The sequence below is a fragment of the Micromys minutus genome, assembly GCF_963924665.1.
Source record: "Micromys minutus genome assembly, chromosome: 32".
NCBI lineage: Eukaryota > Metazoa > Chordata > Mammalia > Rodentia > Muridae > Micromys > Micromys minutus.
The window spans coordinates 6,230,655-6,253,305 of NC_137967.1; the positions used below are offsets into that span (position 1 = coordinate 6,230,655).

General features: G+C 50.5%; 4 protein-coding genes across 4 annotated transcripts; all 4 read right to left on the minus strand.

Annotated features, from left to right (window-relative positions):
- Positions 1 to 412: 412 nt before the first annotated feature.
- On the minus strand, positions 413 to 1,959 carry CLDND2 (claudin domain containing 2; the record flags this gene model as incomplete). Its single annotated transcript, XM_080909033.1, has 4 exons — positions 413 to 486; positions 725 to 844; positions 1,417 to 1,557; positions 1,791 to 1,959. The coding sequence occupies 4 exons, from the start codon at positions 1,957 to 1,959 to the stop codon at positions 413 to 415; spliced, it is 504 nt and encodes a 167-aa protein (XP_080765159.1).
- A 3,743-nt stretch (positions 1,960 to 5,702) lies between these two features.
- On the minus strand, positions 5,703 to 6,541 carry NKG7 (natural killer cell granule protein 7; the record flags this gene model as incomplete). Its single annotated transcript, XM_080908619.1, has 4 exons — positions 5,703 to 5,828; positions 5,930 to 6,064; positions 6,159 to 6,305; positions 6,385 to 6,541. 4 exons carry the CDS (start codon positions 6,539 to 6,541, stop codon positions 5,770 to 5,772), a joined length of 498 nt encoding a protein of 165 aa, XP_080764745.1. The 3' UTR covers positions 5,703 to 5,769.
- A 1,471-nt stretch (positions 6,542 to 8,012) lies between these two features.
- Positions 8,013 to 13,087, minus strand: LIM2 (lens intrinsic membrane protein 2; the record flags this gene model as incomplete). Its single annotated transcript, XM_080908812.1, has 4 exons — positions 8,013 to 8,074; positions 8,277 to 8,411; positions 10,104 to 10,253; positions 12,913 to 13,087. The coding sequence occupies 4 exons, from the start codon at positions 13,085 to 13,087 to the stop codon at positions 8,013 to 8,015; spliced, it is 522 nt and encodes a 173-aa protein (XP_080764938.1).
- Positions 13,088 to 15,035: 1,948 nt separating this feature from the next.
- Positions 15,036 to 16,018, minus strand: LOC308414107 (piRNA-mediated silencing protein C19orf84 homolog; the record flags this gene model as incomplete). The annotated part of the gene is made up of 2 exons (XM_080909283.1): positions 15,036 to 15,534; positions 15,984 to 16,018. The coding sequence occupies 2 exons, from the start codon at positions 16,016 to 16,018 to the stop codon at positions 15,036 to 15,038; spliced, it is 534 nt and encodes a 177-aa protein (XP_080765409.1).
- Between the last annotated feature and the right edge of the window lie 6,633 nt (positions 16,019 to 22,651).

Below are 22,651 nucleotides of genomic sequence, written 5' to 3' on the forward strand. Positions count from 1 at the left end.
GCAAATTCCCTCCTTGTCCTAGCATCTACTTTCCTTCCCCGTGTCCTCTCGCTCCCACCTCCTCCTCACGTCCTTTATGACTCTCCCGAGCCCCATACCCTCTCCCTGTGTCCGCGTCCTCTATGAATTCCCCATGTCCGCTCGTCCTCGCACCCCTGCTCTGCCCCCTAGGACCATCGGGTGTTGGCTTCTCCCCACACCCTCTCCCTGCTTCCGCGTCTCCTGCAAATCCCCGGGTACACACCTCGTTCCAAGGTTCACGTCGCCGCTCCTACCCTCCCACGTTCCTTCTGACCTCCTTAACTCCCTACAAGCCCTGTAGTCTTCAAACTTATGTCTCCACGTCCCGCAGAAAAGCACTCAGGGAGGACGCTAAAAGCCATTCCTTTATTCTGCCCCAGGCAGGCCGCGCTCACAGGCACACTGGGAACCCGCTGATGGCTTCGGTGCTCTGCATGATCATGTCGGCAAGCAGAAAGCAGAAGCCTGGCAGGAAGGGAGTGCAGAGCCAGGGGAGGACCGTGGGCCTTGGGGCGGATGACCTGTCCTGCTGGGGTACTAGGGACGGGAGGCTCTCTACCGGGTGTGCTGTAGTGCGGGGACAGGGAGGTCCCTGGCAGTCATTGTGGGCTTTCCTGGAAGAATAGGTGACTGGGAAGTTTCTGGGGAGGGGAGTCGTCCTCTAGAGGGGTAATCTCCACCCTCTTCCCCTCCTGCTGGTTACCCGCAATAAATGAGAAGGGTAAAGCCAACCATCCGAAAAAGTAGGACCAGGAGAAGAAGGCTTCTGACTTCCAAGCATTCTTTGAAGTGTATACGGCCAATGCAATCAGCAGCAGCAACCCTGGGTCATGCCATCCCGTCAGGTGAGTGTGACCAGGTAGGGGGCTGCAACCCAAGCCCCCCCCAGAACCGCCCTTATCTCTGACTCATCAAACCACACCCAGCTTCCCTTTGGCTCCACCTTCGTGGGCTTCTTCCCCCCCCCCCCTTTTTCTTTTTTCTTAAAAATAGATTCTTCCCTTATACAGTATATCCCGACCACAGTTTCCCCTCCCTCGACTTTTCCCAGCTTCCCTCACCTCCTCCCCCTCTTCCCAAGACCCACTCCTCCTCTTTAGAAAAGAGCAGGTCTCCAAGAGAGGACAGCCAAACGGGACAAAACAAGATACGATGAGACAAAGCAAAAGCCCATTGAGGATAGACAAGAGAACCCAGTAGGAGGAAAAGAGTCCTAAGAGCAGGTGCAAAGAGTCAGAAACATCCCCACTCCTAGTCTCTCTATTAGGCGTCCTCCCCCTTTCTCTCCCCCCCCATCCTGTCCCCATTTCTAACAATGCAGTCAACCTCTCTCAGCCCAACTCCTTCAGAATTACCACCACCACCCCTCCTACACGAGGGTGAATGCCTCCTCACCGCTGAGAAAAAGTAAGACAATGGTGTTCTGGCTACGGAGTGACTCAGCCTCTTGACACTGGATCCTTATCCCTGTCCCCAAAGCTACAACACTGAAGGCCACTGTCAGCACCATGCACGCCGCAGTCACTGCCAAGGTGTCTGGGGAGACAGGGTAGCGTCAGCTAGAAGCTTTGCTGCCATGAAAGAGCACCCTTGCCCGGCCACACACATGGCATGGGCATGTAGAACTCATCGGCCTCCATTTTAGAAGCAAGGAGGGGCAGCAGGGCAGGTCTGGGGAGAAAGGGTCTTGGGGATCTGAGCCTGGGGTGGAAGGCCCATCTGGAGCTGGGGGGAGTGTGGTCTGATATAGAGGCAGGTGAAGGTCTCACTCTGACAGGGGATATTGGAGCAGTTGCCGTGGGTACACTCCTGCCACAGACCACTGTGCTCCCCTTGCTGTCGGATCCAGTAGTTGGTGGAAGTGGATATTACTGTGAGAATGCTGCTCAGGAGATTAAGCAAATTGCCTCCAGTCTGAAGGCTCTTCTTCACCCCCATGCCAAGGAGGCAGCTGCCAAGGACATCACAGGTAGGACCGGCTCACACCTCTCGTTGGGAGGAAGATCTTCCACGTCAGAAGGCCTCCCTCCCACCCCAAGCGCTCCTACCTGGCAACCTTAAGATCCCCAAAACCAGCCACTTGCTGCCTGGAGCCCTAGACTCAAGGAGGCCGAAGCAAGAGATGAAAAGCCCGAAGCAAGGCCTGGGCCATATAATGAGTTCTGGGCCAGGTTGACTACAGTGTGGGAGCCTATCTCAATTAAAACAAAACATAACAATACAATACAAAAGAAAACAGGAGCTAGGAGCAGAGCTTAGTAGTAGAGTGATTGTCCAGGATGCACACAGGCCCGGGCACATTCCCTAACATAATGTAAACCAGTCACAGTGGGGTATGCCACACCGTGGGGTGTGCCTGTCATCCCAGCACTTGAGGGACAGGGACAAAAGGAGCTTGAGGTCACTTTTCACTTCGTCGTGAATTCAAAGCCAATATCCCATCAGCCCATGCTACTGGCTTCTTCCTCAACTACGTTGCCTAATAACTTATGTATGACCCCTCTAAGAAACTCAGTTCTCCCAGTGTCCCCACCCCCACCCCCTCCTCATGCCTAGCAGCTCAGTGACTAACTTCTAGGCATTTCCTTCCTCAGTTGAGGAAGTTGGCCTCGTTGGCCCAGTGCCTTCCCTAACTCTACCCCTATACACACACACCAACCAGAAAAATGACTTACAGCCTGGTTCCCTGGGACAGAGAGCCCACAGGGTTGAGGGGAAGGGAGGATAGGATGGTTCTCTGTGAGGCAGCTGAGATTCCAGAACTCTCTCCCCTACCAGCCTTTTAAAGGGATACCCTCCCCTTTCTGACTCTGCTGTAAAGTTTGTTTGCTTCTGAGGCAAGGTCTTACTATGTAGCCCTGGCTGTCCCGGAACTCACTCTGTAGACTCTTCTGTCCCCAAACTCACGAAGACCTGCCTGCCTCTGCCTTCTAAGCGCTGGGATCAAGGACAGATGTCACTACACCCATCAAGATTGTTGTTTTGTTGTTAATGGTGTGATCAAACAATCTGAGCTGCCCAGGTGGCCCCTGAACCTCTGGTTCTTCTGTCTCTGTCTCTCTGGTCCTGGAATTCATGCCTTGCACCACCATTCCTAGCTTTTGTTGTGTTCTGTTCTGTTTGGCTCTCAGTGAGTCTCAACCTCAGACTCACAGTGATCCTCCAGCCTCAGGCTCTCAGAGAGTACACCCCCGAGCCCAGCTTCTCTTTTAAAATTTTTATTTAAGAATTTTATTTTTAATTAAATTTGAATTTTATCCTTAGATTTTTTTAAAATTAATTAATTTATTTTATGTGAGTGCACTGTTGCTTTCTTTCAGCCAAGCACACCTGAAGGGGGCGTTGGATCCCATCACAGATGGTTGTGAGCCACCATGTGGTTGCTGGGATTTGAACTCAGGGACTTCTGAAAGAGCAGTCTGTGCTCTTAACCACCAAATCATCTCTATTCCATAGAATTTACTTTCATTATTTTTAATTATGTGATGTGTTTGAGTGTGTGTGTGTATGTGTGTGTGTGAGGGAGAGAGTGTGTGTTTGTTGTGTGTGTGTGTATCAGTGTGTGAGAGTGTGTGTGTTGTGTGAGTGTGTGTTTGAGTGTGTGTGTGAGTGTGTGTGTGTGTGCTGTGTGTGTGTTGTGTGTATGTGTGTATTTGTGTGTGTGTGTGTGTGGTGTGTGTGTGTGAGTGTGTGTGTGTGTGCTGTGTGTGTGTGTGTGTGTGTGTGTGTGTGTGTGTGTGTGTGTGTATGTATGTTGGAACTGACAGTCCTTTGGCGTTGAGCTACCCTAATGTAGGTACTGGGAACCGAGGTCTTAACACAGCCTAGCTCCAGAGGCTGTCTTAACAGAATGACAGCTCAGAAAGCAAGTTTGGGAGGGAGGCTTGGTTGCTTGTCTGTAGTCCTAGCAGGATCATCCTGGGAGGATGACGCAGGATTGCCTTCAGTTTCGAGTCGGCTTCATCTGCATGTGAGTTTCAGGACAGCGAAGGAGCAGGAGGAGGAAGGGGGGAGCACCAAAGCTGCAATTACTGTTAGCATGACTAAGACGTTCTAGAAGCTTCTCTTCCCTTAACCATCGAGGCATCTCATAAGCTCTCCTGGTTCCCAGTTCTCTGTCTATGACCTTGCTTCTCCCAAGAAGTCGGGAGAAGTGAGGTCATTTCTCTCCCCTGTAAATGCTGACCTCCTTCAATGCTTCTTTCCAGTAGAGCCTTCCTCTCCGGAAGGACAGCGACTCTGCCATCTGAGAAAGCACCCAAAATGCCACTTCTAGCCCCAGGTTCCTCATCTGATCCCCAGATGGGGACCTCAGATGCTCCTCCTGGCTCTCCTCCATGGCCACTCAACCACATGGCCACCAAGATCATGGGCTTCCATCAAACCTGTTATGGCTCTGCCAGTCTCCCTTCGTCAGACCAGAGCCTCTCCTTGCTTCCTTTGGGCCTCTGACTCCAAGCTCTGTCCCTTCCTAGCTGCTTTTTGGGAGACCCGTCTCACACTGGGGACACTTCTCCCTGCTCACAGTTATTGCCCAATTTGCCACCATCCTTAGGAGAAAGTTAGTTGTGGCAATAAAGGTCCCAGTTCCTCTGCTTCTCTGTCATAAATTCCCACCACCCCTACATTCCACATTCTAGGCACAAATCCTCCCTCCCCCATCTCCTTCCTGCATCTCTGTCTTCGGGCATCCCTGCCTGGAGAGTACTGTTCCTGTGCTAAGGAATGTTTACAATCCTACTTGTTGAGATGCTGGCCTAGCAGGATTGCTGTGAACTCAAGGACTGCCTGGGCAGTGATCGAATCCTTGTCTCAAAAAGTATATGTGTCCCCAGTGCGAGACAAACAAAGGGGCAGGGCTCTGGTCCTGCGAAGTGAGGGTGTAGCTAGGTGGTCGAGGGTCTGCCTTAGCTGGCAGGAGGCTCTGCAGTTCGTTCTGTGCTTAACCCAAACAATAGCTGCTGAATGTCACATCTGGTAAAAATGACATGCCCGGGCTTAGGTTTTCTCCCACATCCTCAGGCTGTGGCTGTCATCCGGCTGGTGGTTAGGGCTTGGGTATGATGCATGTCACCGTCCCCTGAGTGGACCCACAGAAAGAGAGATAGATAGATACATAGATAGATAGATAGATAGAGAATCTAGTAAAAGAGGGATCATTTGGCAAAGAAAAGAGGAGGCTAGAAACCATGAGAAAGAAAGACACTGAAGACGGGAGAGGCTCAGAGGGCTTATGTGCACACTGCAGAACGTGCCGCAGGTAGGCAGGCTCTCACCCTCCCTGACAGTTCCTGTGTCACCCACCATAAGCTTGCATACGGTTGACTTAGGTGCTGGGGATGCAACTTGGACCCCATTCATGCTCAGCAAGTCTCGATAACTGAGCTCTAACCCCGGCCCTCTTTACAGCGTTGTGCCTTGAGGCAGGTCTCACTATGTTGCCTTGGCCAGCCTTGAACTCACTATGTTGCCCAGGCAGACTTGTTGTGAAGCTCCTTGCTCCTGCCACCAGGGTAACTGGGATGAGAAGCCTGGCTTGGTCTTTGTCTTGGCTACACTGATCTTGGAACAGTGAGATCTCAGCACTTTTTTTTTTTTTTTTTTTTTTTTTTAATTGAGCGTGTGAGGAAACCAGCGAAGGATAAGGCAAGGTGGGAGGGACAGAAACAGAATTCTGCATTCTCCTTGTGGCTTCTGAGAGGGCAAGGCTCCAAGCATCCTACTGACCCTGACGCCCTTGTCTCCCGCTCACAGGGTTTCATACTCGGCCCGTCGGGTTCTGCAGTGAGCACCCAGGCTCAGGCAGCCTGGCGTGGAGACACAGTGGGGAGGGGGATATTAAGTACGTGAGTGCCCTGCCCCAGCCCCCATCATGACCCTCCCCCAGGGAAGTGGGTCGAGTAGTCACCTGCACAGAGGAAGAGGATAAAGGAGACCCAGCCTAGGTAGAAGGACCAGCCGAAGAATGTCTGGACCTGGGGAGATGGACTCTGGGCCCATCTCTCGCTGGTGTATACTGCCATGGCCACTATTAGGGAGAGAGCTGGGGACAAGAACAAGAGACATCTGAGCTGGCTTGGCCACCGCAGGCTTCGCCAGCCCAAGGTGTCCCCGTGCAGCCCAGGTCCTATTCATACCTGCAGCAAACGCCATGACAGTTGAGACCAGAGGGCCACGGCCAGGAGCAGACAGGGCTGGGATGCAAGAGAGAAGCAGGAAGCTCACGGACACCAGGCCCCACAGGACGGCCAGGATACAGAAGCTCTGTGTCACGTGGATATAACCTAATGCAAGATGATGTTTCTGGGTGTCTGTCCCCCCCACTAGACATTCCCACCACCAAAGAGCCCATTACCCCCTTACCTGCTACTTGAATCCCTTGGTGTGTTGGCCAGAGGCCAGAGTGGGCAGAGAACTTGGGACCCATGGCCACTATCCAGAAGTCAGTGCTCAGAGCGATCAGAGAAGAAGTCAGGCCCAGAGAGCCAGCAAGCAGGGCCAGGGACCGGCAGGGCTCCATGGACACAGCTTTGGGTTTCTACTTCTTAGGGGATGAGGACACAGATGACCTGGACTGTTGGCTCTGGTGTCTGGTTGGGTTCTTCTCACACTCCCTTCCTGAGTGGCTTCCCCTCCCCTGTCAGAATGGCTCTTCTCCTCCTGTGTGGTGGGGGGAGGGCCCTGCTGAAGTCTTCACTTGCTGGCTGCTCTGGGGGTGTCTATCCTCGTGGTCTCGGTAGTGGTTTAGACTGTTGTCACATGTCCTCCACAGTTGAAGACAACTGGTTTCCTGGAAGATCTTAGGGAGGGACTTGAGGGGGTGCAGAGGTGGGAGGTGGGCTAATCATACTAGGGTGTGAATTAACTGAAAGGGGCATGTGGCTGAGGGAAGAGTTGTGTCACACTTTCCTGTGGTTTTTACACTCCTAGTCTCTAGCATTAGACTTTCCAACAGTAAAGGAGCAGTGGGGGGCATAACACCAGCCCCCTCTAGGAAAAAGGACTTGAGTAGGTGTGAACAGAGAGTCCACATTCCTAGTCAAAGGCCTCTGCCCAGGACAGACAGGATCTCAAAAAGCTCGAGGAGACTTTCCTACATCCTCATTTCAGACACAGTGAGAAGTCACCCCACCTCCGTTGGACCTTATGGCATAAGCGTCTTAGCAGCAAGACGATGGTGTCTGGGGAAGCGGAGGACAGAGTGACACTTCTGGGCCTCCTGCCTCATTTCCCCAGTAGTGGGAAACACCTTCTCAACAGGCAAGCACAAAATGTTCTGCCATCTTTTGATGTGACAACAGAGGTCTGCCTCCCCAACACCCAAGAGGTCTGAGGCTGGAGGGTCATGAGTTTAAGGCTAGCTTGGGCTACATGAGACCCTGTGTTTCCAAAAAAAGCAAATACAAAAAATAAAATACAGAGATGGGTAGAGCTATGTGTGCTGTCTCTAGTGACCGGGCTGTTGAGAGACCGGAGGAGAGATACTGCCTGGGACATAGGTGGGTGAGGAGCAGGTAAGCTTTGTTCATCCTATTACCCCACACACCCATTTCTAGACGTTAAGCCATGGCTATCTCCTAGGTAGGGACCCATTTATCTTGTTCCCATCCCTGTACAACGGAGGAATGAGGCTACGACATCGGACCATGTCCCCCGCACCAGCCTGCTTTTCTCCAAATCAGCTCTTGACGACTCACACTTTGATAGTTTCACATCAGTTTTATTAGGTCCCCAAATGTCCCTCTAAAGGAGTTTCCGTTTTCTACCACCCCTCAGGGCAGATGGGGGCTTATGTCTTCTCAGTTCCCTCCCCTTCCACTTGACCCTACTTTTCCTCCCCACACAGGACAGAGGGATCAGGGGCTCCCAATCTAGAATAGAGGATTGAGCCCCCTCATTCCCTCAGGAACCAGGACTTGCGGTCTCTGGGTCCTCCCCTTCCTCTTCAATGCCCTCTTTGTAGCTTCCGGCTGCAAGTTTTACCCCAGGGCTCAGCGCGGGGTGGATAGGCGCCGGCACTCATGCATCCGGTAGGCACACATGTAGAAAATGCCTGTGTGGAAAGACATCTCCATTGATACCCCCAGTCCTCTTGACCTACCTTTCCAGCCCCCCAAAGATTCCTTATTTCCTCCCTCCCTTAAGCTCACCAGACTCCTTAGAGTCTGCCTTCAGAGCCGTGTAGAGTCAACTGACCCTCCGAGGTTGCCTGCTGAGCCCCAGGTTGCAACCTTCCCACCCCTGTGCCTCAGTACCTGCAAAGAAGGTCATGAGCAGGGCCACCCAGCCCAGGATGTAAGACCATGAAAAGCGCCAGTCCCCAAAGCGGCGGCCGAGGAAACTAACGGTGACTCCAGTATAAATGGCCAAGGCCAACAGGACAAAAAGAGCTGGGGAGAGAGAATGGGGTGGGATGGAGTTGGACAGGAGAATTGGCGATAAGAAAGAGGGGAGGTTGATAAGGGGCTGGGGACAGTGGTGAGAGTGAAGGTGATATGGGGTTCGGTGGGGATGGGGTGGGTGAGGACAAGGCTGGGAAGCACAAAAAAGCATTTAAGTTTATTTTCTCTGGATGCTAGTGGGAGGCTACATCCTTGCAATGTTCTGAGTTACTGTGCATTTTAATAATTCTGACGAGCTCCCTAGATCACACTGAGTTTGTATGAGCCATCAGGTAGCTCGGGGTGTCCATCAGAAACCCGCCAGGGGATGTTTGAGTAAACATGTCAAGCTCTGTGTCTCTCTTGGCCAGTGTGGTACGTAGCTCTCAGCTGCTCCTTCGGTGCTGTGAGAGCCAGCCCCGATTAAATGCTTTCTGTCTTACAAGTTGTGGTCATGGTGTTTCTTAGACAGCAAAGAACGGACAGGTTATTAAGATACTGAGCCTGAGATAGCAGGGTTGTCTCTGGGACAGAAGAGGCTGGGGGTCAGACACAGTCTATGGGTAGCGAGCCCACCTGTGATGGTTAGTCTTTCCTGTCAGCTCTACCAGACAGAGAATCTCCTAAGAGAACTCCCTCTCTCTGTCTCTGTCAGTGTGTGTGTGTGTGTGTGTGTGTGTGTGTGTGCGCGCGCGCGCGCGCGCCACAGCACTTGTGAGGAGGTCACAGAACAAACCTGTAGGAGTTTGTTTTCTCTTTCCAGTACTTGGGTTCTGGGGACATAAACTCAGGACTAGACACATGTCTTTAGCCACTGAGCCATCTCACCAGCCCCTCCAGAGCATTTTAAGTCAGGTACAACATCCACCCTGAATGTGGACAAGAGTACGTCATGGGCTGGGGTCATGTGCAGCAAAAGAAAAAAAAAAGAAAAGAAAAGAAAAGAAAAGGAAAAAAAAGTGAGTTGAGTACTAGCTGTCATCTCTTTTCTGGCTGTGGATGCAATGTCACCAGCTGCCCACTGCTTCTGCCGTCACGACTTCATCATGAATGGTCTGTGCTCTCCAACTGTGAACTGAACTGTGAACATCTTTGTTAAGTTGCTTCTTGTTAAGTATTTGGTCACAGCAATGAGAAATGCCAGAAATGTACCATTGATCCTCGGTGTAATGAAATTCTGACAGGACTTACCTTATAGGTCTCTACATTTGTTGGTACTGAGCTGAATGTCTATTAAGAGCCTGTAACAGTAGGTGTAGATTTTTCTTAAGTTCTATGGGGTGTTAGTGTTAGAATCCCTGCCTAGAATCCCCCAGTAAGGGGTCGTGGCTCAGTGGTAGAGCCCCTGCCTAGAATCCCCCAGTGAGGGGCTGGGGGTGTGGGTCAGTGGTAGAGCCCCTGTCTAGAATCCCCCAGGGAGGGGCTGGGGGCGTGGCTCAGTGGTACAGCCCCTGCCTAGAATTCCCCCTAAGAGGCTGAGTGTGATTCAGTGATATAATGTCTTTCTAGTGTATGTAAATTCCCGAGCTTTTATTCTCATCACCAGGACAAAGGAGAGACAGGAAAGAAGGGAGGGAAAGAGGTGATTGCCTCTAGTGAAAACGCACGGTACAGGCAAAGAAGACAAGAGACCAGAAGTGGGCGCTGGAGTGAGATTAGGGAACTGGGAAGCTTGGGACATGAAGGGTGGGGGTCACTCACTGGAGGCAAAAAACATGATGCCTGCGGAGAAGGGCCTGGAGAGGCGGGTGAAGGTGGGCTGCTGCGCAAAGGCTAGGACACCCATGATGATGCCCGAGGTGGCACACAGGGCAGACAGGATCATGAAAGCCCGGGTGGCATTCCAGTATGCTGTGGGGACACAACACAGTCACGCATGCGCGGCTACCTCTGGGACCATCATACCTTGTCTTTTCCGTGGATTTAGTTCACCTCTTCCCTCCTTTGGCACACTCGTCCTCCGAAGCCCCGGCTCTCGAGATCTCTTCTGGGAAGCGTCGTTCTGATTGTGACCACTGTCCTCACCCTCGTCTCTGGGTTCTAACTGCCTGTTTTACTCAACCCCCTGTAGCTTGATTTTTCCCTGAACACAGGAACTGCCTTAGCTCTTGCTGCGAACACCCCAGCATAGACTGCCTTACACACAGGCCTCGGGAAGTATTTCCCCGTATGCTCGTGACAGTGATCTCTACCTTACGGATCCTTTCTATTCCGTTTATTACATGTTCCTGTATCTGAAGTCCTGGCCTTTTGTTTTAACTATATGTAGGTGTCTGAAAAGACCAGGGCGGAATTCCTCACTCTCTTGCATTCCCCAGCCCCTGACTATAGATACTTAGTAACCATTTTGAGATTAGGTTTCTTGTAGCCCAGGTTGTCCTCAAACTCATGACCTTGAATTCTTGACTCTCCACCTTCCATGATACCATGCTTTTCTCTGTTTGTATGACAGGCTCTCACTACATAGCCTCGGTTTTCCTGAAAGTCTGGGTCCTCCTGATTCTCCTGAGTGCTAGAGTTATAAGCGTGCACGACCATGCCTGCCTCTGTCCAATCCTTACACACAGCCCTGCCTGTCTGCCAGCATTCTTGGGAGATGGAAGGGGTATGACCCATGGAAAGTGCTTTGCAGGCTAAGCCTATTACTGTTGCTTTCAGACATAAAACCCAGTCATTAGAATTAATATATTGTAGAAAATCTTGTGCAGTGTAACATTATGATTGGGGTATATTAGCTTATGATACCGTACCTTAAACAAAACAGATTAGTTATTACTACTTTCCCATGTTATGGAGAAGATTCTGTGTAGAGCATATTAGTCATTAATATTATATATTCATACCTAATATATACTATGTAACATATTTCTCCATGTTGCTCCTTTTCCATCATGTGTGTCTGTGCCTGTTTCTGAGGGTGCATGTATATACGTGCATGATGAAGCCCAAGGTCAGTCTCCTTTCTCAGGAGCTCTCCACCTTGTTCTTCGAAACACAGTCTCTCACTGGCCTGGAGCTCACCAAGTAGACTAAGCTGGCTGACCAGTGAACCCCAAGGATCTACTTCTCCCTCTGATGCTTCAGGGTTAGAACGTATGTACCTTCTTATTTATACATTTGTTTGGGCGACAGGCTTCAGCCTCCTGGCTCTGAGATTACAGCTGTAAGCCATCTTTCCCGGCCAGCTGGCTAGCCTGCCTGCCAGGCCTGCTTGTCTGTCTACCTACCTACCTCTGATGGTTTGAATGAGAATAGACCCCACAGGCTCGTACATTTGAATGCTTGTTCTCCAGTTTGTGGAACTGTTTGGGAAGGATTCAGAGGTGTGGACTTCTTGGGAGGAGGTTTGCCACTAGAGGTGGACTTTGGGGTTTCTAAAGTCCATGCCAGGCCCAGTGTCTCTCTTCGCCTCCTATTTGTTGATTAAGATGTGATTGCTCAGCTACTGCTGCAGCACCTCTCCTAGCTGCCTGCTCTCCACCGTGACGGTCACGGACTCTAACACTTTGGAACTATAAGCAACCCCAATACTCTTTCTTCATAAGTTGCCTTGGTCACAGTATTTTGCCACAGAAGTAGAAAAGTAAGATGCTTTCTAGCTACCAATCCATCCATTCATCTATCTTTTCATGATATCTACCATCTATCTAGCTTGCCCCATTCTATCTATCTATGTATCTATCTATCTGTCTATCTATCTATCCATCTATTCTATTCATCATATAGCCTATTTTTCATAAGATTCATCCATAAATCTTATCCATCATATTTCTATCCTATCTATCATCCATCCATCCATCCATCCATCCAATCTATCATGTATTTTTTAATCTATGTATTTATGTCTGTATCTATGCATCTATCTAGTCACTCACTCATCTACCCATCATCTTCCTATCCCATCTGTATCAGTCAATCAATCAACCAACCAATCAATCAATCAATCAGCAATGACTCAGTCAACTCTATCCATCCATCCATGGATCCACTGAACTATAATCACATGGCCTGGTACATACTAGATAGGAAAGAGCCTTTCATCTGGCATGGAGCCCATTAGCAGCCTCTCTGGTCCCTGTCCCTAACACTATTTATTGGCTCATAGTATTTATTTATTTATTATCTAATTATTTGTATTTTGAAACCGGGACCGTGTAACCTGAAACTCACAGTCCCCAAGTCTCCACATCCAAAGTGCTCAGATGACAGGCATATGCTACCACACCCAGCTCATAGCTTATTTAAAAAAAAAAAAAAAAAAGGGAGGTGACCCAGCGTTGCTGCTGCATCTGCCACCCCACTAACCCAACCACAAATCTTACACCCCGTCCCTGCAACTAGAAAACAACCCAGAGAAGCAAAGCCTGGTCTATTCAACCCCCTGCTGAGAATCCTCGTGCCAGGACCTGGGCCTCTCTGAGCCACCATGCTCTCCCTCAGAATGCCAGGGGTGATGGTGTGAGGCTGTGCTCTAGGGGAGCACCATTCAGACCCTGGCCTCAAGGCTCACCAATGCTCTCCGTCTGCAGGAAGCACTTGTTGCCCAGGCAGTAACGCCACAGGCCCTGGTGTGCGAAGGACCCCGACAGTCGGTACTGCATCCAGTGGTCCGTCGCTGTGGCTACCACCAACAGGATGGTCCCCACCCAGGCACAGAAGAGGCCGCCACCCATGAAGCTGTACATGGTGATCTGTGAAAAGGGGAGAGCTGAGGTTGTAAATGGGTATCCTGGACCCTTCAGTGAAAAGAAGGTTGGGGAATAGACTTATGGGCCTAAAAGAAGAGAGTAGGGGTGGAGACCAGACTCTTGGGTCTGAGGGAGGAGGGCAGGTACCTGGACCCCTGGGTCTGAGGGAGGAGGGCAGGTACCTGGACCCCTGGGTCTGAGGGAGGAGAGCAGGTACCTGGACCCAGGCCTGGGTCTGAGGGAGGAGGGCAAGGTACCTGGACCCCTGGGTCTGAGGGAGGAGAGCAGGTACCTGGACCCAGGCCTGGGTCTGAGGGAGGAGGGCAAGGTACCTAGACTCCTGGGGTCTGAGGGAGGAGAGCAGGTACCTGGACCCAGGCCTGGGTCTGAGGGAGGAGGGCAGGTACCTGGACCCAGGCCTGGGTCTGAGGGAGGAGGGCAGGTACCTGGACCCCTGGGTCTGAGGGAGGAGGGCAGGTACCTGGACCCCTGGGTCTGAGGGAGGAGGGCAGTTGCCTGGATCCAGGCCTGGGTCTGAGGGAGGAGAGCAGGTACCTGGACCCCTGGGTCTGAGGGAGGAGGGCAAGGTGCCTAGACTCCTGGGGTCTGAGGGAGGAGGGCAAGGTGCCTGGACTCCCGGGTCTGAGGGAGGAGGGCTGGAAATCTGGAGTCTTCATTCCTGACAGGAAGATGTCTGTAAGCCTCTATTGGCTCTTGGAGAGGGAGGGCTGGATCTGGGACTCAGGTTCCCAGGAGAGAAGGGCCTGGGAGCGTAGACTTCTAGGGCAGGGGGCTGCTGGTCTCATGCTGGTCCCTACCTGAGTGGCAGAGTCTGTTCTGCGCCTTCCTTCTGCCACAGCCCCTCTGTGGATACTGAGCCGAGCCAGGATGCTGGCATCTGTGCCTCGTGGTTCCCCCAAATCCCTTAAGCCTCCCCACACAATGGCTGCACGGCCCAGCAGCTTCGAGCAGGCAGAAACACTGTGGCAGCAGAGAGCCCCAATGGAATTTGCTGAAGCAGGGGACCAAGGGGCCCCACCAACCCCTGTCTGTGACCCTCCTCACCTCCCAGGCTTCATTCCCAGTTCCCACCCTGGGGATCCCCGCAGAAAGCACAGCCCACACAATAAGAGTAGACATCTTTTTTTATTGTTCAACCCAAGCTTCCCAGCTGGAGGGACAGGAAGCAGCCACGGTGGGGGTGGACACAGGTCAGGCTAAGGGGTTCCTTGTGGGACGTAGCAGATGCTGGAGTTGGAGTTGAGCAGAGGGCTGTTGCTAAGTGAGGGTGACTCTGAGGTGAGAGCCAGGAAGTGGGGAATGAGCCCAGGCTAGTCCAGCACTAATCTCAGCACAAGCTGGGAATGATGGGAGGCCATGTACACCAGACCTTCAGTCCCAGATATTTGGAAGCTGAGACAAGAGAATCGCAAGTTCAAGGCCAGCTTGGACACTTGTCGAGACTCTTCCTCGAGATAAAAATACAAAGAGGATTGCAATTTACTTCAGAGTCTGACTGGCACCGGGGAGGCTAGCACTGAAGGGGGGAAAGAAACCAGCAAACAAACAACTTAGGAATGAGAGTGGGTTTGGACTCAAGGCCAAGAGGTGAGTGTGGGGGAGGGGTTGGTGAAGCTGGGCTGACTGTGGAATGGAGAGAGGAAAGGGCTTGTGGGTGGTGATTTGGTCTGGAAATGGGGTTGGAACAGCCTTGGGAGCACTGACAGTATGCTGCGTTTGGATGCTGTGGGTCTGGGTACCGGAGTTTTCTTACTTCTAGGACTGGTTTGGACTCTATCGGGTGATCTGCAGGAAGCCTTCAGGGGTTGTAGTCTGGGGATTGGGGAGACTGTAGGAATATTTCTCAGGGTACCTCTGAAGTATTAAGAACACTGGGCTCTAGGAACATCCCTGGGTGACCAGGTACTGGACGCTCTTTGGGGACCTAGTAGTCTGTCTCCCAGTCTTCAGACGGTCCCCCAGCTTCCTGCTGCTCATCCTGGGAGGGTGGTATCACTGGCGCAGTATTGGGGCCAGCCCCAGGCCCCCCTGCCATGCCCCTCCCCAGCTCTTCGGCTCTTCCAGAGCCCCTTTGTGACTGTGCCCGGCCCCTGCCCCGGGAAGGCCTGCGCCGAACTTCCCAGCTTCCACGGGCCTGGCCTGATCTCCTGGGTGGCCTCCTGGCTGTCTCTGGCCAGACATGGCTTGGCTGGACAGAGCAGGAGCAAAGTGGTAAGGACTGCTGGAGGTTGTAGGTCCCCAGGAGGGCACTGTGTAGGAGGTAGGACAGGGTGTCTAGGCGGATGGGGACAGTGACAGAGGCCAGTTGCTCTGGGAGCCCCAGGTGGGTTGGGTCTAGGGTGTTCAGGAGCGAGGGTGGCAGGGTCGGGATGGCCGAAGCAGGACTCGGCTCAGTCCCAGCTGACGGCAAAGACAGGTTGTCCCTGGGAGGATAACAGGGTAGTCAGTACATCATCCACTGCCTGGTACCCTTTACACAGCCTCCAGTAGACACCTAACCTGTGACTTCCTCCGCCCACTGCCTTACTCCCTCTTCTGGTGAATCCCAGGACCCAACACTTGAGTTTCAATTCCCAGCGCTCTGTTTAAGGCTTAACTTAGTAATTCTTTTACTTATTGGAGAAGAGGTCTCATGTAGCCAGGCTCTGTAGCTGAGGATGACCTCGAACTTCTGTCCATTCTGCCCCCATATCTGGAAGTATCTTACTCAGCAGTCAGCCACCAAAATCCTTGAGAGAATTCCGGATCATAACACCTGAATCTGTCTATCTGGCTTTTAAAGGATCAGTTTGAGGCACTGTTCGCTCTAATATTCTCTGCCCCCTCCCCCAGCAAAGCTCCCTCTTTCCTGGAAGGTCTTTACCACACTCACCCATTAAACGGAGCCCCCTCTTTTAGCTCGTCCATCTCCGCAACAGTGTCTGAAGTCTTTTCCAGATCTTTCCGGAACTTTAACAGGAAAGGGAGGGGCAAAAGAAGGAACAGGACTGGGCCAACAAGTAAAGGGGGCGGTTCTGGGGCGTGGCTAGTGGCTAGTAGCTGCCTACCTAGATGGAAGACAGAGGCAACTCGTTTAGACCCAGAGGACAGGCCAAGACTCAGCGGCTCTCCAACCCCAACTCTCCTGTCTTGGACCTATGGTTCTAGAGCAAAGACTTTCTACCTCAGGCTCAGGGGTCAAGTCCCCAGCCTTCTTTATTCAGATCCAGGAGTCAACGCTCTAGCCTTCCTTCCTCAGGCCCTCACCTTCCTCACTTAGATCCAGGGATTCAGACTCGGCTTCCTCCATCAGACCCAGGCGTGTACACCTGAGCCTCCTGCATCAGACCCAAGCATGTAGACTCGATCCTCCTCCCACAAACCCAGGGATCAAGGCCTAGACTCTTGCATCTCTCTCTATTTCTGTTGTTGCTCTCAGGATGTTCTTAAAGAGTTGCTGTGACTTTTAGACTGGGGACCCTAGGTCATGGCGAATCTAGGTATCCTGATTAACTTAGGCATTCTATCACATGTGACCTTAAACTTAACTTTGTGATTTTAAGTGTGCCTAGTCTCTTTGGTTCAGTTTCCCCATTTTGGATGTCACTGGTTCTGGTGAGACTCTTCATATGTGTAAACGCTGTCCTTGCTGCTATTATGCGTCTGGGGTCATTCGGAGTCTGACAGTTAGTACATTTTAAACCAAGAAGAGGTAACTGGTGTTAGGTTTACACCCATGACTCGGGATCCCCAGAGTCCAGTCAAATCAGTCAGGGATAAAGTCAAGGAACATAAAGTTACATTTTGTTGACCAACAAGAAGAAGGTTATCTGGAGCCAAACAATCTTTTGTTTACAGAAGCAAACACAGCAGTTAACCTTACAACCAATTGTCTTGCATAAGCATCAGTTTTGTTAAAAACCAGACAATGAGAACAACCTTTAACAGCTCTTGAGGATGGAGGTCTAATTTTCCTATTCATCTCCATCTCAGTCAGGGTTTCTATTCCTGCACAAACATCATGGCCAAGAAGCAAGTTAGAGAGGAAAGGGTTTATTCAGCTTACACTTCCACATCGCTGTTCATCACCAAAGGAAGTCAGGACTGGAACTCCAGGTCTATCAGCCCAGGGATGGCACCACCCACAATGGGCTGGGCCCTCCCCCCTTACAGCTGGATCTCATGGAGGCATTTCCTCACCAGAGGCTCCTTTCTCTGTGATAACTCCAGCTTGTTTCAAGTTGACACACAAAACCAGCCAGTACAATTGACCCCTTGTCAACTTGACACACAAATATAACACTTCAACCCTTACTTCCTTATTCATCCCCAAGATCTAAATAACTTTGAGTCCCACAGTCTTTATAAAATCTTACATATTAAAATTTTATTCCTTTTAAAATATCAATCTCTTAAAAATCAGTCTTTTTACAATTCAAAGTCTCTTAACTGTATACTCCACTTCTTCCTTCAAGAGGAAAAAATGTCAGGGTACAGTCACAATCAAAATCAAATTCTAACCATCCAATGTCTGGGATCCACTCATGAACTTCTGGGCTTAGGTCACTTCTCCAGCTCTGCCCTTTGTAGCACACACCTTGTTTTCTAGGCTCCAGCTGCCTGTTCTTTATTGTTCTTGGTGGTCATCTCATGGTACTGACATCTCCAAATCACTTCTGTTTTCCAGTGCAACTAGGCTTCACCAATAGCCTCTCATGGGCTCTCTTCATGGTGCCAAGCCTCAACTCCCTTGCATGACCCCTTCAGTCATGGGGCACTAATTGCAACTGAGGCTGCACTTTCACCAATGGCCTTCCATGGCCTCTCACAGTGCCAAGCCTCAGCTGCTCTTCATGACTCCTTCATGCCTTCAAATCCAGTACCACCTAGGTGACTCTTACACATTACCAAGTCCAGCCACAGTATGAGGTACAACCTTGGCTATCTCTGGAACACATCTTCTTTGTGCTCTCAGAAAGCACTTCCCAGAAGATTTTACCTCAATGATGCTGGTCTCTTCTTAATCACCACTAATTTCTTAGCTCCAGCTGACCAGCATCAATAGTCCTAGTAATGCAAAGGTTTTGCTTTAGTAGTTCTGATATCTTGTTAATCACAGCTTATTCTTCAGCCCCAGATACCTAAAAACACAGAATCTTTATAATCAAAATAGCAACAGCCCTGACAAGAGTCTTTAATCTTCCCTCTGAAATTTCATAAGCCAGGCCTCCATCTTCTGCACTGTTCTTAACATTATCTCCCAAGCTCCTATAGAACATCCCACAGAGCTCTTAACATTCCAGTGGCTCTTCTAGCTCAAAGTTCCAAAGTCCTTTCACAGTCCTCCCCAAAACATGGTCAGGTTGTCACAGGAATACCCCACTATGCTGGTACCAATTTGTCTTAGTCAGGGTTTCTATTTCTGCACAAATCATCATGACCAAGAAGCAAGTTGGGGAGGAAAGGGTTTATTCAGCTTACACGTCCACATTGCTGTTCATCACCAAAAGAAGTCAAGACTGGAACCCAAGCAGGTCAGGAAGCAGGAGCTGGTGCAGAGGCCATGGAGGGATGTTGCTTACTGGCTTGCTTCCCCTGGCTTGCTCAGTTTGCTTTCTTATAGAACCCAGGTCTACCAGCCCAGGGATGGCACCACCCACAATGGGCTGGGCCCTTCCCCCTTGATCACTAGTTGAAAAAATGCCTTACAGCTGGATCTCATGGAAGCATTTTCTCAAGGGAGGCTCCTCTCTCTGTGATTAGCTCCAGCCTGTGTCAAGTTGACACACAAAACCAGCCAGTACAAGCTCTCTGCAAAGCAAAAGCACACTACTTTTAAAAAACTTTTAAACATAAAGTGATTTATCAACTTAATGTTAGCCACCATAGTACCATTAGGGATTTATTCTTATTTTCAATTATGTGTATGCCCCTGTGCGTGGATGTTTATGTAGGCCCAGTAACTATAGAGGCCTGAAGAGGGGTCGAATCATGGAGATGACGTTACAGGGAAAACTCAACTCAGGTCCGTGTAAGAGCAGCAAGCATTCTTAACTATTAAGTGACCCCTCCCTTCGGCCCCTTAGCTGGAGACATTTCCATCTCCTTACTGCACTGCAGTTTGTTGAGAAGCCTTGGCCCTTCTACCAACTTACTTAAGAAAAGTTGGCCATGATGCTCCTATCATGGTAGCAGGATCAGGAGTTCAAGGTCACCCTCAGCTACATAGGGAATTCCAGCCCAACTTGGGCCAAGTAAGACTCTGTTTCTTCTTCTTTTTTCCCCCTAAGAATTATTTACATTTATATGAGTACACTTCTGCTGTTTCCGGACACACCAGAAGAGAGCAGCCAGTGCTCTTAATTAATTAATTAAGATTTTTTGAGGGGGCAGTGGTTCATGTAGCTAAGGCTAGTTCCGTACCCCCTATGTAACTGGAGATGAATTTCCGGTCCTCCGGCTTCCATTTTCCGAGTGTTGGAATTACAGATAAGGGCCACTTACGTTTTCCGTAGTTCAGGGGACTGAACGCAGGGTGTTGTGCTTGCTACCTACTAGCCACATGCCCAGTCTAAGATTTTGAACCTTTGATTTTTTTTTTAACAAGTCGTTTTTTTGTGGTGCTTGAAACAAAACTAAGACCTGGGTCTTTAAAAACACGGTTACTTTACACTCGTGGTGCTTCGCCTGCGTGATTTGTGCCGCACGTTTGTGCAGAGCCCGGGAAAGCCAGAAGATGGCATCGGATCCCCTGGAACTTGGTTACAGATGATTGTTGTGAGCTGCCATGGGGTACTGGGACTTGAACCCAGGTCCTCTGCAAGAATAGCAAGTTCTCTTAACCACTGAGACATTTCTCTAGTTCCAGACTTTACAGTCTCAGTAAGTGCTCATCCAGTGTTCTTCTGTTCTCCACTAGCTACCCTCCCCCATTCTGTTCTCCACTAGCTACCCTCCCCCATTCTGTTCTCCACTAGCTACCCTCCTCCATTCTGTTACCTCCTTTCCCCATGTCCCTCTCCTTTCCTAACCTCCTCCCTTCCCCTCCCTTCCCCTTTCTCCTCCCTTCCCCTTTCTCCTCCCCTGCTCTCCCCTCCCCTCCCTCCTCCCTTCCCCTCCCTCTTCCCTTCTCCTCTTATTCTGAATCTTATGTAGCTCAGGCTGTCCTCAAATTTGCTGTGTAGCTGATGATGATCTTGAACTCCTGATCCTTCTGTCTCTTGCCTTTCCAGGGCTGGCATTACAGTAAATAGTCCTTCCCTCCCTTTTCTTCCTCTCTCTCTCTCCCTTTCCCTCTTCTTTCTCTCCCTCCCTCCATCCTTCCCTCCCCCTCTCTCCCTCCTCTCTCCCCCCTCTTCCCCCTCTCTCTTTTTCCTTCTTTCTGCACTATTGGGTGGAATCTAGCTTTGTAATCCTAGCACTAGGGAAGCAGGTAGAGAGAGACAAGAGGGTTGGGATTGACCTAAGCAGGTTCCAGGTCTGTCCGGGCCACACAGGCAGACCCTATCTTGATAACAGATAACAAACAGTTCGAGTGCTCTCAAACTCATAGGTGACGTCATTTGACTTATGCTTGGAGAAAGGACCTTGCCTGTGGAGAATGGGTTTTGATGTGCAGTGAACCAGGAAACTGAGGGCCAAGTTGGGAAGTATTTGGGAAGCAGGCCATTGGACTGCGGGAATGGGTGTCCCCTAAACTAAGATGACACATTTTTGTTGTTTGTTAGTCTTCTTCCCAGTGTCGGGTTGAAAACAGGGTCTGGCACGTGCTGGCCGGTCACTTCCCACTGAGTGATGCTCCCTGCTCTGCTACTGACTGTCTGACCCTGAGCAGCCACACAGGCTCCCAGAGTCCTTGAGCACCCATCCCCAGACTGAAGGGTTTTCTTCTTGCTTATTCCTTTTTTGCTACCCTTCATGTTTGGCTCTACTTGGAACAAGGGACACTCATCATCTTGGCTACCTATGTACCTGGCCCTTTAAAGACAGCTTCCTCTGGTTCTGGCTCTGGCTGGCCCTGGGTGGGTGGAGGCCATACCTCTTTGTACCCAGGAAGTAAGCCATACCCAGTTCCTAATCTGGGTAAGCAATTAATCTTGGGTAAGTAAACCAGTAATTAAGCTTGGGTTTGCTGCAAACTCTGACTTTTTGCTCTGTCCCTGAAAGAAGAGGCAATGCATTTGATCAAAAGGCGTTAGAAAGTTCATCTAAAAGCCGTTGAGAGGGTTCTAGCGGTTTAGAAATCAGCCGAGAAAGAGGCCCTGGGGACTTGCTGTTGTGGGTGTGACCTCCAACCTGCTTGGTGAACTGAAGACTCTCCACTCACTCTGCAGAGCTGCGTGACCCCTGAGCCAAATTACTTTGCCAGCTGTACTGGCTGGTTTTGTGTCAACTTGACACAAGCTGGAGTTATCACAGAGAAAGGAGCCTCAGGAAATGCCTCCATGAGATCCAGCTGTAAGGCATTTTCTCAACTAGTGATCAAGGGGGGAGGGCCCAGCCCATTGTGGGTGGAGCCATCCCTGGCCCAGCCCATTGTGGGTGGAGCCATCCCTGCGCTGGTAGACCTGGGTTCTATAAGAAAGCAGGCTGAGCAAGCCAGGGGAAGCAAGCCAGTAAGTGACATCCCTCCATGGCCTCTGCATCAGCTCCTGCTTCCTGACCTGCCTGAGTTCCAGTCCTGACTTCCTGTGGTGATGAACAGCAATGTGGACGTGTGAGCTGAATAAATCCTTTCCTCCCCAGCTTGCTTCTTGGTCATGGTGTTTGTGCAGGAATAGAAACTCTGACTAAGACATTCAGCTTTTAAGTCCTTGCCCTATTATAAGTCAGTAGTATAGAAGGTTTGGAGTGCCGCTTGCTGCCTGTTCTGGACCTGGGTGTCTGTCGTTTTAACCTTTGCCCGTGCATGTCTACGCACTTATGTCATGGGTATCATTCCTCATTCCTCAAGCACTTGTTTTTTTTTTTTTTTTGAGACAAGTTTCTCACTAGTCAAATGGGCAGATTGCCATTAACCCTTAGGAATCCACCTGCCTCAGTCTCCCTGGCACTGGAATTACAAGGGAATAACACCATGCCTGGCTTTTAAACATTTTTAAATGATTTATTTATTTATTTATCCATGTGCGTGCCTGTAGGCACACATGGTCACAACCACAGGCATTTGTAATGGCGAGTGTACACCAGAGGCCGGCGTGTGGTAACTGGTTCTGGAGATGGAACTCAGCTCACGAGGCTCAGCCAGATGTGCTCTTACCCACGAATCATCTTGAGGGTCATTTATTTGCTTATCCTTTAATTTGGGTTCTGCAGATCACACTCAGGATGCTGACAGAGCTGCCTCCCCAGCCTAGTATCTGTGTTTTAAAGCACACACACGCACACACACACACACACACACACACACACACGAGAGAGAGAAAGAGAGAGAGAGAGAGAGAGAGAGAGAGAGGCAGAGACACACAGAGAGAGAGGGGCAGAAAGAGACACAGAGAGAGAGAGACAGAGAGGCAGAAAGAGACAAAGAGAGGCAGAGAGAGACAGAGAGAGACAGAGAGG